Source organism: Magnolia sinica, chromosome 3, assembly GCF_029962835.1.
Source record: "Magnolia sinica isolate HGM2019 chromosome 3, MsV1, whole genome shotgun sequence".
Taxonomy (NCBI): Eukaryota; Viridiplantae; Streptophyta; class Magnoliopsida; order Magnoliales; family Magnoliaceae; genus Magnolia; species Magnolia sinica.
In genome coordinates this window covers 27,600,350-27,616,909 of record NC_080575.1, presented here as the reverse complement: position 1 = coordinate 27,616,909, position 16,560 = coordinate 27,600,350, and the positions used below count along the sequence as shown (strand labels likewise).

Genomic DNA, 16,560 nt, shown 5'->3' with positions numbered 1-16,560 from the left:
AAAAGCAAGCCACCATCTCTCACTCAGAGGCTTTTCAGGTAAAAGGTCTCTGCGAGTCCAAGCAAGTCTCCCAAAACCCTCATTTCTCTCGATTTCTGCTCGGAAATCATCGTCTCTTTCTTAAGTTCCAACCATTTCGTCGATTGATGGCGAAAGGAGCTTCAGAATTCTCGTTTCTCGGACGTGCAGGTCGGTATTGCTCTTATTCCCGCATTTTCTCGTTAAATCTCGTCGAAGATCGGATGTTCTAGCTCTCAATTTTGTTTTTCTTGATTTGTTTGGAATTTCTTTGCTGTTTTTCTATTTTTTCTCGATCGAGAACCCTAGATCGTCTGGTTTAGAGAGGAATGCAGATTTTTTTTTTTTTTTTTTATGGAATTCTGTCGGATTCCCATAAAGAAGACCTTTGCGATTTCCTTGTTTGCAGATTTTGATTCTTTTAGCATGTTTTCGAGTTTTTTCTAGTTGAAACCCTGGAAACGGAGATTTCACATGGAAATTTCGTCGATTTTTTAAAATGTTGGGAAAATTTTGCTTACTCTTGCTCTTGATTTCTCATTTTCTTTTTTCTTTTAATGATTTTTTTTTTTTTTGCTATTTTGAGTTTCTGTTGATTCGTGACTTTAGAAGTGGAAATTTTACGAATTTCTTTGGAAATACTTCTCATTGTTCTTATTTTTCATTTTCTTCATTTTGATAATCTTTTCTCTATCCTTTGTATACATTTTTTTCCTATATGAGACCCAAAATTTTCGGACTTGGAGAGAAGAATTTGGTTTCTGATGGCAGTTAGGTTCAGATCTTAGTACTAGAACAAGATCTATTATTTTTTTTCCCCAAAATTTTGAGTCTCCCTGTTATCTAGATCTGTAGATAAACGGATTAGTGCTTTCCTAAAAAATCTCACATTGTAAAGAGCTCGAAGGATTGAAAAATCTGCTCCAGCGCCATCATATCTTTAACTTGGATTATTGTCTTTTAGATCAGATCTGTAAAAATTAAAATAAAAAAAATTAAAAATTAAAAAAAATAAAATTTGTTGCTTGCTATGAATGGCTCTACATGCCAACCTGGCACAAATCTAATTATAAGCACAATGTTTTAAGTTACTTGCTATGAATGGCTTTACTAATTATAAGCACAATGTTTTAGCTTTCATTTTATTTGAAGTTATTATAATTTTTGTTGTAGGCCAATGATAATAATGTTGATGATGATTTATATTGCTATGAATGCCAGGTCAACCAAGGTGGACTCGATGGACTAATCAAACTTTCATCTATATTTTCTGAAGACCCATCTGTGCTACAAGAGGTACATTGAGAGATGAGTTGTGCCAGACTTAAAGTTGAATACATAGGATAAGACAGATTGCTATGCACTTGCAAATCTATTACTTTGTTTTATGAGAAATGCAAAAGGGACCAGCCTGAGTGGCATTCCAGGGAACTTCCATTCTATAAACATGTTTGAGGATACATTTGAGACTGTCATATAAGCCTTTTTAACATGTATGGTGATCTATTTAGCCTTTTAAGCATGATAGGCTATCCTTAGGTAACTGTTGCATTAACTGTATACTCTGTACTGATTTTTCTCTTTATGGTAGTGTAATAGTGTTTGAGGAACTACTTACATGTTGTCTATGCACGATGGCATGTGCACTACATGACTTTACATGCACCTAGATTGGCTCTAAAAGTCCACACAGTTATTAAAAAATAAAAAGGCTTATGCATAACTACGCATATTTTCTTAGCTACCTCAATGTCACATAGCTGCCACATGTACACTTAGTTTTTTTGAGATGGCAATCATTCATGGTGTGGATGTTTAGGGGTTTTGTAATTTAATTAGGTGTCGTGCTCCCTTAGTAGTAGCTAAGGGATGTGTTGGTGACTCTAGAGGAGTCCTGAAGCCTTGGCGACCAATTTATACTAGAATATAAGATAGTAGCAGGACCAATGTTGAGTAGAGTAATAACTACAGTGGATTGACATGAATTTTGGGCAGAGTATTGCATTGTTCAAAGTTGGATACAAGTGATGGATAAGAGTTGGATGCAAAAGTCAAGGTAATGTGTTGAGCAATACTTTCTCCTTCGAATTTGGATTCCTTATAAAGTTGCATTATTTTAAGAGTTCCCTTTGTTTCCTTGGACAATATAGGGTGAGCTTGGAATATGTTAAGGGCATGAAGGAATTCATTGAGTTTGCATTCAACAATGCTGCTAGCGAGGGGAAGATCTTATGTCCATGTGTAAAGTGCGCCAACCTCTTTTGGCGTGCTCATAAAGAAGTAGTAGATCATCTTGTGTGTGAGGGAATTATGCCGAATTACACCCGTTGGGTGTTCCATGGGGAGGCGTCTTCTTCATCGACTTCCGGCCCTGCGACTAGTACACATGATGATATGCCTCCACGTGATAACATGCATGGATTGTTGCATGATGTGTTTGGAATATCAGGTGTAGATGACATGCCAACTGATTTGCCATCACAGGAGCCAATACAAGAGGAACCGAATCCTGAAGCTGAAAGATTCTTCAGGTTGTTGCAAGATGCCAAACAAGCCTTGTACCCGGGATGTAAGAAGTTCACGAAACTCTCTTTTGTTGTTCGAATGTATCAACTTAAGTGCTTAAATGAATGGAGCAACAAGTCATTCACCATGTTGCTTGAATTGTTGAAAGAAGCACTCCCCGAGGGTGAGACGTTGCTGAGTTCCTTTTATGAGACCAAGAAGATTATTAAAGAACTGGGCCTCAGTTATAACAAGATCGATGCATGCCCCAATGATTACCAGTTGTATTGGAAGACTAATGTGAACGATGAGTCATGTGCTGTGTGCGGTATATCCAGATGGAAAACGATGGAACATAATTCTAATGACGATGAGGCAACAACTATTCCCTCCAAAGTTAAGAAGATTTCAGCAAAGACATTGTGGCATTTTCCATTAAACAAATTTTATATATATATATATATATATATATATATATATATATATATATATATATATATATATATATATATATATATATATATATATATATTGTTTTGATTAAACAAATTATTTCAAAGTTATCATGTGTATTGTTTGGTACAACAAACGGTTTTCATTCATTTTTTTTATTAATTAATCATGGGTGTGGAATATAGTGGGTTTTAGTACAATGGGCTTTAAGATGGTATATAGGGGATATGTGTATAACAGCATGAGATAGAGAAGTTACGTACATCCATGTGTTATGTACACGAGGAACATCAAAGTTTAGTTACATTTCCTTAGAGGTTTGACTTTATGAAAAACCTTGTATGGTCCGTCTCTGACTTGACAGAAGGCTACCTGCTTGACAAAGCACTCAACGGAGTTTGGAACGGTAAAGCAACGGTCGCCAGCTGAGTACTTATGCAGTATGGGGGGAGCAGAAATATATTCAAAAGACTAGTCTCCCGCCTCCATTCCACAGATCGAACTTAGTCAAGGGTAAGGGTATTATGGGTGTTGCTTATTGATGAAATAACACACAGGTATATCTCTAAAGAGATCCCTCAATATCATGTGAAGGAAAGCAACTTAGCAATAAGTTAGAAGTTTATAAATATAGGTGAGTACTCTAGGAGGTCTCATAGAATTTCACACTTAGAAAAGCTTCATTGATGTAAAGTAAAAATTTAGAGATGGTTAAAACCTAAAAGAGTTAGACCGAACTACTTTCAATTATCTTCATTGTATGGTATTTTTGTGTGTTAAATCATGCATGCTTAGAAGTAAATTAATTTGATTTTGTTTTATTTGACTTTGCATAAACTCTTTCAATGTACACCAAAAGATGAAAATGTTTTTCTTTTTTGGAGAGAGATCCACAGGCCAATTCAATGTAATGGCAACAATTAGGTTTGACTTGTAAAGAAAAATGTGCCGCGTCTTTTCAGCCCAGGCCCTAAAGGGGGCTATTAGTTGCTTTCTGGCTTTGACGCTAGCCAGCTTCAAAACACTAATGGCTTAGAGAAAAGGATAGCCAATGCACATGATGGAGTGCGATGCACGAAATTAATGAGAGAGAGTATATACTCATTACCTTTCTTGCTCCCATCAAATCTGGTGAATTTCTGTTTTTTCTAGGGTTTTCCAGCAACTCTTCCCTGAAGCCCAGGCTCACTCCTTGTCATTCTTCAAAGGAGCAAGTTTAAAAACCAACACAACTCAACTCAAGCTTCAAAAAGCTAAGTTCATGAAAAAAGTTTCATGTAGAAAGAAAAAGTTTAGGAACCAATATTTGAAAACATAAAAATGCAATAAATACTTCTAATGGCGCAACTCAAACACTTCTTTAACCCTCCTCCTAGACCCTTCTTGCCTCAAAAACTCTGTCCTGGTCATTCTTCAAAGGAGCAAGTGTAAAAACCAACACAACTCAACTCAAGCTTCAAAAAGCTAAGTTCGTGAAAAAAGTTTCATGTAGAAAGAAAAAGTTTAGGAACCAATATTTGAAAACATAAAATTGGAATAAATACTTCTAATGGCGCAACTCAAACACTTCTTTAACCCTCCTCCTAGACCCTTCTTGCCTCAAAAACTCTTTGAAGAACTCTTCGAAGCGATAATTCTGGTATAACGCGGGATGTTGGTCGTCCACCAACTCCTCAATCGGCCCTATCATAACATCCGGCTCTGGTCGGTAGAAAGTTGCAATTGACAGACGTGCCATTGACTTGTTGATCACTGCCCTGTGATGCACGCTTTTATACCTACCATTGCTCATCACCTGCAAGTGCCAAACGATCGTAATCTTCCATTGCAAAAATAATAAAATAAAAGCAATTATAGCATCCCCCATGGACAGATCATTCCCAAAAAATCTTCTCCATGGGACAACTCTAAACTTTCAATCAATACTTTCAAATAGATGGTGTAGAAGATAAATACAACTGGCTACATTTTACCTACAAAGCCAGCTGTATTGGTGGTTAGGATCTTCCAATCAGGGAGATTTTGACGTAGATAAGGACGTGATGAGGTCCATCACAGTCTTTCTCAAGGATAACTACTCCAAAATCTACAGAGTTTCTCTAGACTCCTTACAGATTCCTTGAGTCCACAAGGAAAGAAAATAGAAAATAATTTTTAATAATTTGAAATAAATTAATTGATGATGAAAAAGGAATTTAAAATCCTTTAAATAGTGATATCAAACCTAAGAAGAATTCATAATCAAACTCCTTTAAAAAAATGACATACTGTAAATTAATAGTATACAATCATGATTTCTACCAGACTTGGTTTTCAACCAAAAATAATAAGTGCCCAATTTGGCCTAACCATGTTATTCTCCTAATATTTCTAAGCCCTTTTCATGTTGTGTATGACTCCTAAAGCTCAAAGGTCAAGAGTTATGATAGAACTAGAACTTACTATTAATAATTAAAATGGAGTTTCGACCGTCGATCTGATGGAATCTCGCAAATTCGGCGTGGGCAACCTGGTATAGAGGGGTTGTGTGGCTAAAGTAGCTTCTCCTACCCCCAAATCATATATGGTACGTCGAATAACTCAATCTAATTTGCGAGATACACCTGCTTTAGGGTTCTGACGGTCCTAATCACTTCCACCTCCGATTGGGACTTCTCTAGTCCATCTTAGACATGAAAGTGTCCACGACCTGCTCTACATCATATTTTTGCATCACGGACCATCCGAAGTAGGGGCCGATATAATAAACCAATCTTTGGATCACACAACCATCGGCCCCACTTGTCAAAACGGAATGACTAGTATATTAGCATACCATGAACCGGATCAGATAGTCATTCAAATAGAAATCTCAACGAGTCAATAGCTGGATTTTCCAGAACCACAAGAATCTTTCCAACTCAGCACAAATTGATTAGTAAAGGATGCTCACGAAAATAATTCCAAAAGGAGACTGTGGATTGGCGATGGAAAACTGTTGGCAATGGAGTCATAAGGGAATTACTTTCATGTTTTCGAGCCATTTATGATTCTTTCAGAAAACCTAGGGGGCAGATTGCTGAGTTGTGATTCCGCTCTAACGGTCAAATTTTTGAATATTAGTGTTCAGATTTTGCCTTCAATAATTTGGACACTCGGATTTTATTTAAATTGAAATTGAGGAAGGGCGTGGGTCGAGTTTGTTAGACAACCAAGATGGTGATGATAGGTAGTTGGGTGGTGGTTAAACAATTTTCGGATATCGAACATCGAAGGGACCGTAGCAAGGGGAGGAAGAGAGGATGGTCCACCATTATGAGAAATTATTGTATTTTGGAGATTGGGGCGCTAGGTGGATCCATCTATATGCTTGATCATCGGCTCATTAGTCAAGATTGGGTCATGGAAATGGGACAGGGTACAATCATAAGTGATCACAATGTGATGATGGTGCACAAAAGAGCTATATAAGGCGCCTAATCAAATGAATGGTTAGATTTTATGTGAATGTTATGGAAAATTATTTTTATTATATATAGTATTTTCAGTTGAGCTTTGATGGATCATCTTTGGAAATTAATATTTGTTAAATCTCCAATGTGGATAGGCGCACATTAGGATCGGTGCATTGGTATTTATGCATATACATATATGGAATCAAACATGCATCATATAGTGTGATCAAATCAATAGTTTTTTGTTGGTCCACTTGTAGGTTTTTTATTATTATTATTTTTTTAATTTTTTTTAATACCATGTCATGTTCTAGAAGATTATAGTCTCAAAGGTCTCACATTAAATCAATTATATTGGATGGTGTCAATTTGATTTGATTTTTTATTTTTTTTTCATTTAAGGTTGGGAGTGGTAATTCCATAAACCTCGTTACCATGGTAACATAAGAGAAGCAGGAGTTACTCACTAATTCAGATTCTTTATGATGTAAGCCTACAAATATAAGAGTTAGGGTTTGGTTTGGATACTTCTTTCACTTCTCTTTAAAACCTGGGAAAACACTCTCTTAGAAAAGTCAAGTCGGTCATTTCTGAAATTTTGTGGGTGTTATTTTTCTGATTATTGCATTTCAATTATTGAGAGAAAATATCTATTCATCGGGTTTGATGTGATGTCTGGCTCCAATATGTTGAACTTGCAAATAAAGATAATCTTTCCATTTCAAAATCAGATTTAAAAAACAAGCTCGAGTCAGTGACTTGGTTTGAAATCTCACCGAGTCAAGTTGACTTGGCCCAGTTTCAAGTCGAATCAGTGACTTTTAGAACTAATTTTAGACCTGCCGAATGAATAGTTCTGATCCCATCATGCATGCAACATGTGCCCATGTGAACACAGTTAAAAGAAAAAACACTTGACCTGACTCACCCAAGTTGACTCAACTCAACCAGATTTAATTAGGCCATTGAGCAATAACAACAATACTTACTTGAAGTTGATCGCCAACGTTGATCACAAACGCGTCAGGTATGGGATCTACATACATCCAATTTCCATCTTTTATTACATGGAGGCCAGTCACACCCTGCGACTGTTGAAGAATTGTGAGTACACCCAAATCAGTATGAACAGGCAAGCCCAAGGTGAGATCGGGTTGTGGGCATGTCGGGTAGTAATTCGCTTGTAGAATTCGTTTATGTTGCTTAAGCCTTTCATTAAGGTAGTTGGACTCTAGCCCAAGACCTTTGGATATCAGACCCAATAGCCTCTTCACCAATCCACCCATTTCCTTTGCATATGCAACCACCACCTCTCTGCAAGGATTAAACATAAAGTATTCTTAGATGGGCCTCCACATACATGGGGGAAATATGAGGAATGACCAGCTATACAACTGGTTGTTAACTTCACATGAAATCCATTTTTACAAGCATTTTTCTTTGAAATTATTAGGCCATGTTTGGTTTTCACTTAAAAAATCAGTTCATATTTCATTTTCGTTAACAATAATTATGTATTAGAGGTCATATTGTATTATACTTAGAAAAAAACTCACTGACTCGACTCTAATCTCAGCCGTGCAACTCGACTCAGCGAGATTTCAAGTTGAGTCAGTAATAGCTCGTTTCATAGAGTGACCAAATTGACATGACTCTGGCCAAGTCACTTGCTCTTTCAATGGTCATTTTAATTGAACGTAAACGAGCCACAAGAGAAAATCAAACCAATGACCTTTGTCAGAGGTGCAAGGCATTCGATCAGTGAATTATGCAACAGATGGCTTTCTCATTTTTTTTTAACTAATATCAAAGGTAACTAATTTAAATTTTCATTCCTACCACTATTTTTATTATTAACTACTAAGTTAGATTTGGGTCAAGTCAGTGAGTTAAGTTTTCAGGTTTTTAAAAGAAACTATATATATATATATATATATATATATATATATATATATATATATATATAGAGAGAGAGAGAGAGAGAGAGAGAGAGGACATGCTCGCCTGCGCACGTGTGCACCTTTATACACGTGTCATGGGCGTCTAATCCGAATGGTCCATGTGATGCGGCATCCTGTGAAACCACAAGGGACCAATTTTCACTCTGATCTAAAACTTTGGTGGGCCATAGCAAAGAGATATGCAAATCAAGGGAGGAAACTATTTTTTTCATGGCCCACCAAAGTTTTAGATCAAAGTAAAAGTTGGGCCATGGGGGTTTCATGGGGTGCTGCATCACGTGGACCATTTGGATTTTAGACTCAAATCACATATGATGAGTTCCCAAAAAGCTCACATGAGTTCCGTGCGAACTGGTGCGCAGCTGAGCATTTCGCTATATATGTGTGTGTGTGTATTGCTTTTCAATTTTTAACTTTTCTAATGTCTTTTTCTCTCCACATAATGGACAATCCGCATCAGAGGTGGCCTCCCATGATGGATGACCCACAATGTAGGTAGAGTCCATGCTATGGATGGTCTACATCAAAGGTGGGATCCACGTGATGAATAATGGACATTGAAGGTGGGCCCTGCGTGATAGACAATTAACATTGATGGTGGGTTAACATGATGTATGACCCGCATTAAGGTGGGCCTACATAATGAGCAATCCACCTCAAACTTCGGCCCCTGATGATGAATGGCACACCCAAGGCAAACCCTGCATGACGGACAACTCACATTGAAGGTGGGGCCATATGATGGATGGTTGACACCAAAGTTAGGCTTCAAAAGATGGAAATCGAATGTGGGCTCCACATGAGGGATTACCCACGTCAAGGTGGGCTCACATAATGGATGGTTCACATCAAAGTCGGCCCCTAATGATGAATGACTCACATCCAAGGCGGGCCCTACATAATGGATGGCTTGCATTGAAAGTGGGGTCCACAGGATGAACAAACCCCATCAAAGGTGTGCTTCACACGACAGGCGGTGGATATTAGAGGTGGATGACAAATGATGGATGACCTATATCAAAATGGGCTTCACACGATGAAAGTCCACATATGAAGGTTAGTCCCTAATAATGAATTGCCCACTTCCAAGGCGGTGAATGATGGACAACGCACTTTGAAGTTGGCCCCACATGATCGATGGACTGTCCACATTAATGGTGGACCCCACATGATGGATAGCTCGCATCAAAGATGAGCCCCACATGATGGATAACCTACATCATAGGTGACCCTCACAAGGTGGATGGTCCACATTAAGAGGCGGGCCTCGCAAGGTGGATGGTACACATTAAGAGGTAGGCACTTATGTGACGTTGGGAACTAGACATACTTTTCTACTTTTTAGTTGAGAAGTATGTTGTTTATTAAACAAACTTATTTTCTAAATTAGTAGAAATCAAAATAAGCTACATGAGGTACAAGTAACTTATGATTCAAACTAGCCAACCTATGGTCAAATGGAAGATGTTGACCTTGATAGAGTGGAATGGAGGAAAAGGATGTTGGAATTTGTAGCTCACTTACGATATTGGTGGCCAAAGCAATAGTATGGACAGTTTGGATTGTTGGAAAGAGTTTCAGGTGAGACCCACAAGGGTGGCATGCACATACATAATCTTCTATACTCCACAAAGGCACCGTAAAAGAGAAGTTTGTTTCTCTTAAGCTAGGGCTTCTCTTCCCCTACAGGAGGACCAGTGCACACTGGAATATATAAACGGAAAGGAAAAAGGACCAGTACAAATTGAATTATAGGAAAGTAAATGGACAAGTGACAACTGGAACGCAGGATGCTCGTAAGAAAGTAAAGAGGACTAGCTTACATTAGAATGCAAGATGTGAGTAGGAAAGTGAAATGAATTAATGTAAACTAGAATGCAGGATGCTTGTAAGAAAGTATATGAGACCAGTTTGTACTAGAATGCAAGATGTAAGTAGGGAAGTAAAATGGATCAGTTTAAACTGAAAAGTTAGCCCGTTAATCCGTCAGTATGCTAGCATTGGACCATTAAAAACTGGAATGATGGAAGTTAGAGAATCCTCAAAAAAATTGTAGAGTCTTGTGTTTCAAGTCGGGCCTTAGCTAGTGGCACTCCCCCACAGAGTTGTCATTCTATGAATGCCCTCCCGCACGCGAATACACGGCGGAATGATGCCCACGCTTTTCTTGGACTTTTCGTCTATTGGTTTTAGCTTTAATTTAATTGAATGTGGGGTTGACTTAGAGGCAAAAATACATTTTACTTGGAGTCACCAATAGCCAAAAGAAGCTTGGAATCTATGGCCTGTTAGAAATCGTAGAATCACTTGATAGTCGGGAAATTGAAAGATTCTCCAACTTGAGTGACTCCTGCGGTTGGTCTACGCCCGTAGATTCTGGTTAAGGGCTTTGGTTATGGAAAAAGAATGGGTTATGCACTCTTTTCCACTCATGCAACTTACGGTTTCTACTTTATGAGGTTGCATGATTTTTAAGAGGATTCGGGGAACTTCCAATGCTGCGTTAATCAGGACATACTTCATAAGCTTTTTAGGGTCTAGGTAGGCAAAATAGAGAAGAAAAGAAAGAAGAATAAAAGCGTGAGTAGGTGTAGATGTGGTAAGTGTATAGTGTATGTGTAAAGTGTAATACAATTTTATTTTGAGATGTGAGAGGGAAAAAGGTAAATCAGACACCCTTTTTTTTTTTATCAAAATGAATGGCTGGACGTCCCAAATTCCAACCCTACTAGTTGACTTCAATCGTTCCTTAGGGTTTGATTTTGGCTGACACAATGAACTGGAAAAAGAAAACTTCCAGAGGCGGCAGGGGCTTGCATGGGCATCGGGTATATACAAAATAAAAAAAGAGAGCACGTGTCATAGTTGAGACCAGCTCCGAAGAATCGACCGAAGTTCTGCCCAACGTTGCTCTCCCAGTGCTCTACCCTCTCAGGACTTTGCTCTGCTTCTCCGCCCTTTTTTCTCAGTTTTTCCTCTCTCTCTCTCTCTCTCTCTATATATATATATATATATCATCTTGCCCTCCTCTGAACTCTCTCCCCAGATTGGTTAATCCTGAGAACTATTTAAATATCTAAAAGCGCCCTAGTGCATTGGGACTAGATGAGGATAATGGTGAGTCATCAAGCTAATGTGGCAATGCTCAAGTGAGCCGAAAATGTGAGGGTTAGACATCCACAATTGAAATATTCATAGGGCCACAAAAGTTTTGAATCAGGTTAATATTTGTCTTTTCTGTTCATCCCAGTAGAAATGGCGTTATAAAAGTTATGGATGGCCTGTAAACATAACTATTGACCCCAGGGAGATTTCAACCGACCCAGCTTTTCTTTTAATGCACCCACTTTAGTCTCGGATCTTACTCGCTTTTGGTCTCAAAGTCCTAAAATGAGCTCTCAAAAAGGACGTACGGGTGCATTTCTTACAAACATCACAGTGAGCCCCACCTAGGTTTCTACTGCAGGAACTTTCTGCGAAAGTCTTCCACAAGATATTTGCGTTGCTTGATCTACAAAAGTTTTCAACAAGGATAATATCTTCGTTTTCTGTTCATCCCGGCAGGAAGGACGTTATAAAAGGTATGGATGGCATGTAAACGCAACTGTTGACCCAAGGAGATTTCACCGCACCCACCTTTCTTTTAATGCTGCTCACCTCAGTCTGGGATCCTACTCACTTTTGGTCTCAAGTCATAAAATGAGCTGACAAAATGGATGAACGGGTGGATTTCTCACAAACATCACGGTGGGCCCACCTAAGTTTTGAGCGCGGGAACTCCTGCCGGGACGCGGATTTCGAAGGCTTTCGCAGAAGTTCCCGCCCAAGGATTCTTGGCGGGGCCTGCTGTGATGTTTTTGAGAAATCCACTTCTTCCATCCGTTTTTTGAGCTTATTTTAGTATATTCGACCAAAAATAAGGTGTATCTAAAACTTAAATGGGCCACACAAGAGGAAACAGTGCGGATTTAGTGACCACTGTTGAAACATCTAAATGGCCACAAAAGTTTTGTATCGATTTAAGTTTGAAGTATTTGCATTTCATCTCAGTGAAAATGATCTTATAAACGGTTTGGATGGAATATAAACGTCAAGGTGGAGCCTCGAAATGCTTCAATGGTAGGCGTTCCTTTCGCCACTGTTTCATCTCGTACGCCCCAGTTAAGTTTTCGATCCTCCTCATTTTTGTTCGCATGTCCTAAAATGAGATTGAAAAACGGATGGACGGGTTAGATTTCTCGCAAACATCACAGCGGTCCCCACCCAGAATCCCTGTGCGAAAGGCTTTAGCAGGAAATCCGCGTCCGGCAAGCTCGAGACGCGAATATAATATAAGATTTCAACGCTTTCAGAACTTGACCTACCAAACAAAAACTTTGAATTCCAGCGAATTCCCATTCCAGAATGCCAAAAACAAAGGAGAATTCCAAATGCATCAGAATCCAATGTATTTGGGATTTGGAATCCCATGCATTTCTTTCTTCTTCTTCTTTTTTATTATTTATTTATTTATTTATTTTTTATTTTTTTTAGGGAAGGTGGAATCATTCCACTTGGAATCCCCATGCATTTTAAAAACAAGTAACCCAAGGTTTCTACAACCCACGGAAAATTTGGGTTGTAGAAACCTTAGCTGTCCATTTCACCTAAAAATGCCCTCGGAAAAAGTTAAAACTTAGCTGTCCATTTCACCTAAAAATTTGGATAGCAAGATCAAAGAAGATATTATACCCATTGGCAAGCTAAGATGGGCCCGATCAGGTAGACGGTCCAGATCAAAGATTGGACCGTCCATAAATTAAAGTGGTAGACGTACCTGTACTGGACGGGCTTGTCCGGTAAGAGGTGGAGAATACCATCCAACGGATGGCAAGGATGGGAGAGGTACTCACTCCACATCGTGACCTTTTCCCCGTCCTGGCCGGTCCCAAGGTACGGGTGGTAAACCTTCACAGGGCACCTGGGATCGTCCGTACAGAATCTAGCCCGTTCTTCCGGTGGCAAATGGAAGAATTCAGAAAGGACGGCCATCATTCGTCGGCAAAGCTCGGGTGGGATACCATGGTTTATGATCTGGAAGAAGCCGTACTCTTCACACGCCTTGGATATCTTGTCCACCACGTGGAGCTCATCGCGCATGTCTATGATGGGAATGGACGTCGATGATGAGACTTGCGAGAGGAGTGGCCTCTTTTCAACGGGTAGGATGTAGCCAGGAGTGAGGGAGAGGGGATGAGATCGGTCGGCCTGCTGGAAAGAGGCTTCCATCCAAACCGTTTGTTGGGGTAAGCCTCACCGTCGGCAGGGAAGAACCAGATAAGCTGTTACATTGAAATGCTTCAACCCTTTAATTATTGAAAGGCTACGGAGAAATGGGAGAGGATTAGGTGCAGGCCACAGTGCATCCCTGACCGTACAGCCCACCCTGATCTATGTATTGTATATCTAAGCCGTCCATAGGTTTTTCCAGTTCATTTCAGGGCATAAACCAAAAAACTAAGTAGATAAAATTATCAGATGGACCATACCACAGGAAACAGTGGTGGTTTACCATGAAAAAACTTCTTGTGGGCTATAAAAGTATTGGATCAAGCTTATATCTGCTTTTTTCCTTTCATCCATTTCTGTGTGACCATACAAATAGGTTGGATGGAAAAATAACATTACGGTGGGCCCTACGAAGTTTTTGATAGTGGGTGTTCAATCACCACTGTTTTTAATGGTATGGTCCATTTGAGATTTGAATATGCTTCATTTTTTGGGACCACTACATAAATTTCCGGAAAAAATAGATGGACGGTGTGGATATATAATATATGCATCAAGGTAGGCCTCACGGTCAGGGCTGCATCGAGCTGCGTGAGGCCAGGGCAGCACCTAATCAGCTCCCCATGGCCGCAGGGTTGGTATGTACCTGGTTGGGTGCGACTGGGGTAAGAGCTTAGTGGGCGAGGGTTTGACCGCGGGGCCTACCTCGATGTGCACGTTGTATATCCATGCCGTCCATCCATTTTTCTAGCTCATTTTAAGGCATGGTCCCAAAAATGAGGTAGATCCTAGGGCCCACTGTAATGTTTATTTTTTGGACCACTCCTTAGAATGATCTGTAAAAATGGATGGACGGCGTGGATATACAGTACATATGTAGAAGTGGGCCATGTTCAGGACTTCACCATGCTCTTACCTTAGGTGCGGCCCTTCGGGGCTGACCTTGATGTATGTATTTGATATCCACGCTGTCCATCAGTTTTTCTATATCATTTGAGGGCATGTTCTCAGAAACTAAGCAGATCCAATACTCAGGTGGACCATAACCTATGAAAGAAGTGGTGATTGATCATTAGAAGTTGATATTTGTTTTTTTTCCTTCAGGTTTATGGGACCTTATATCAACAGGTTGGGTGGCAAAATAAACGTTATGGAAACATTACAATGGACCTTAAGAAATTCTCAATGGTAGGGCATTCAATCACTTCGGTTTTCTAGAGAATGGTCCACTTGAGATTTGTATTTTCCTCATTTATAGGCTCATGCCCTTAAAATGACACGAAAGAATGGATGGACTGCGTAGATCTAGAATGCATACGTGAATATGGCCCCCACAGTAAGCACTGCACCCCCTAATATGCGCCCGTTAGAAATGCTCAGGTAAGGAAGCGGATTACGTGGTGACCCGGTCACCAGCTATATCTCGAGTGAACAAACTCGGTAGGGCCCACAATGATAGATGTGAAATGTGAGCTACACTTAATTAATGTTTTAAAATTTTCTATTAACTAACTAATTAAGAAAACTTAATCAAAAGTTACTAATTTACTAGTCACTAAATTTTCAAATATTTATTTTATCTCTTATGAACATAACACTCAACATGTATTCAAATCACACGGAATTTTTCTTTCCAAGAGAGTTTTGAAATAGAAAATTCAAAAAAATTTAAACAATTTGCTTAAAACCTAGAAAAATACTAATTAGATCCATCTAATATCACCCCGACTTAAAATTTACATTGTCTTCAAGGTAAGAAATAGTCAATAATGCCAACATGAGACAAAGGTAAGAAAATGAATAGCGAGTTTGGAAGATAGTACCAGGAAAAATGCAACGATATTCAAAGTCCTTGCTATGTAAAGGTTAAGCAATGATAAACACGAATAACTAAAGCAAAATTATATCTAACATAATCCTAAGAAAGCAATAAACCTAACTATACATCGATTAGACTAGGAAGTTAATCTTGATAGACAGGATCAGGTAGAGGGAAGAACATATCGTCTGAGTCAAATTTCTCAACGAATAGCTTAAGACGATAACTGTTCACTTCAAAAATGTTTCTATTCATTGGATTCTATATCTCGACAGCCTCATGAGGATAAATGGTTGTAATAAGAAAAGGGTCGGTCCAACTAGATCAAAGCTTACCCGGAAAAAGATATGAACGAGAATTATACAAAAAGACCTTATGACTTAGCGTGATTGATTTTCGAATAATGTTCCGGTCATAAAACACCTTCATTCTGTCTTTGTAAATTCTTGAGTTCTCATATGCATCATTCTGAATTTTCTCGAGTTCATTCAAATGAAGTTTACGTAGCGAGCCGACGTTGTCTAAATTGAAGTTCAAATTCTTAATCACCCAGTAAGCCATATGTTCCAACTCCACAGACAAGTGGCAAGCATTCCCGTAGACAAGTCTAAAGGGAGACATTCTAATAGAGGTCTTGTAAGGTGTACGATAAGCCCATAAAGCGTCAGACAGTCTGATTGACCAATATTTGCTATCGCGGTTAATCGTTTTTTCATAATTTGTTTGATTTCCCTTTTGGAAATTTCATTTTGACTGCTTGTTTGTGGGTGATAGGGAGTACTGACTTTGTGAGAGATGTCAAGGTTTCAAATGGCATGTTGCAAAAGTGCGACCTTCCATCACTTATGATGGCTCGAGGTGTTTCAGAACGGGAAAAGATATTTTCTTTTAATAATCGAATGATCGTTTGATGATCATTATTTCGGCACGGAATCGCCTCAACCCACTTGGTAGCATAGTCTACTGCTAACAAGATTTAAATGTTTCCAAATGATTGGGGGAATGGTCCCATAAAATTAATGCCCCAGCAATCGAATGCTTCAATGATTAAAATGAGGTTCAACGACATCATGTTTCGACGAGACAATCCTCCTAATTTTTT

General features: G+C 39.0%; 1 protein-coding gene and 1 long non-coding RNA gene across 2 annotated transcripts; one reads left to right on the top strand and one right to left on the bottom strand.

The window, feature by feature from the left end:
* Positions 1-1,245: 1,245 nt before the first annotated feature.
* On the top strand, positions 1,246-1,603 carry LOC131241488 (uncharacterized). The gene is made up of 2 exons (XR_009169060.1): positions 1,246-1,433; positions 1,487-1,603. It is a non-coding gene; the product is annotated as an uncharacterized LOC131241488 (long non-coding RNA).
* Positions 1,604-4,521: 2,918 nt separating this feature from the next.
* LOC131241487 (protein DMR6-LIKE OXYGENASE 1-like) lies at positions 4,522-13,681 on the bottom strand. The gene is made up of 3 exons (XM_058240272.1): positions 13,188-13,681; positions 7,400-7,724; positions 4,522-4,771 (listed from the first exon to the last, which is right to left on the bottom strand). The coding sequence occupies exons 1-3, from the start codon at positions 13,637-13,639 to the stop codon at positions 4,523-4,525; spliced, it is 1,026 nt and encodes a 341-aa protein (XP_058096255.1). The 5' UTR covers positions 13,640-13,681; the 3' UTR covers position 4,522.
* Positions 13,682-16,560: the final 2,879 nt, after the last annotated feature.

Bases quoted from the DNA above. Each gene is read 5' to 3' on its own strand.
- LOC131241487 (XM_058240272.1), bottom strand. From the start codon at position 13,639: ATGGAAGCCTCTTTCCAGCAGGCCGACCGATCTCATCCCCTCTCCCTC. The intron at 7,725-13,187 runs GTACGTCTACCA...TAATCCTTGCAG, and splicing joins GACAAGCCCGTCCAGTACAG to AGAGGTGGTGGTTGCATATG. The intron at 4,772-7,399 runs GTAAGTATTGTT...TGGCACTTGCAG, and splicing joins ACGTTGGCGATCAACTTCAA to GTGATGAGCAATGGTAGGTA.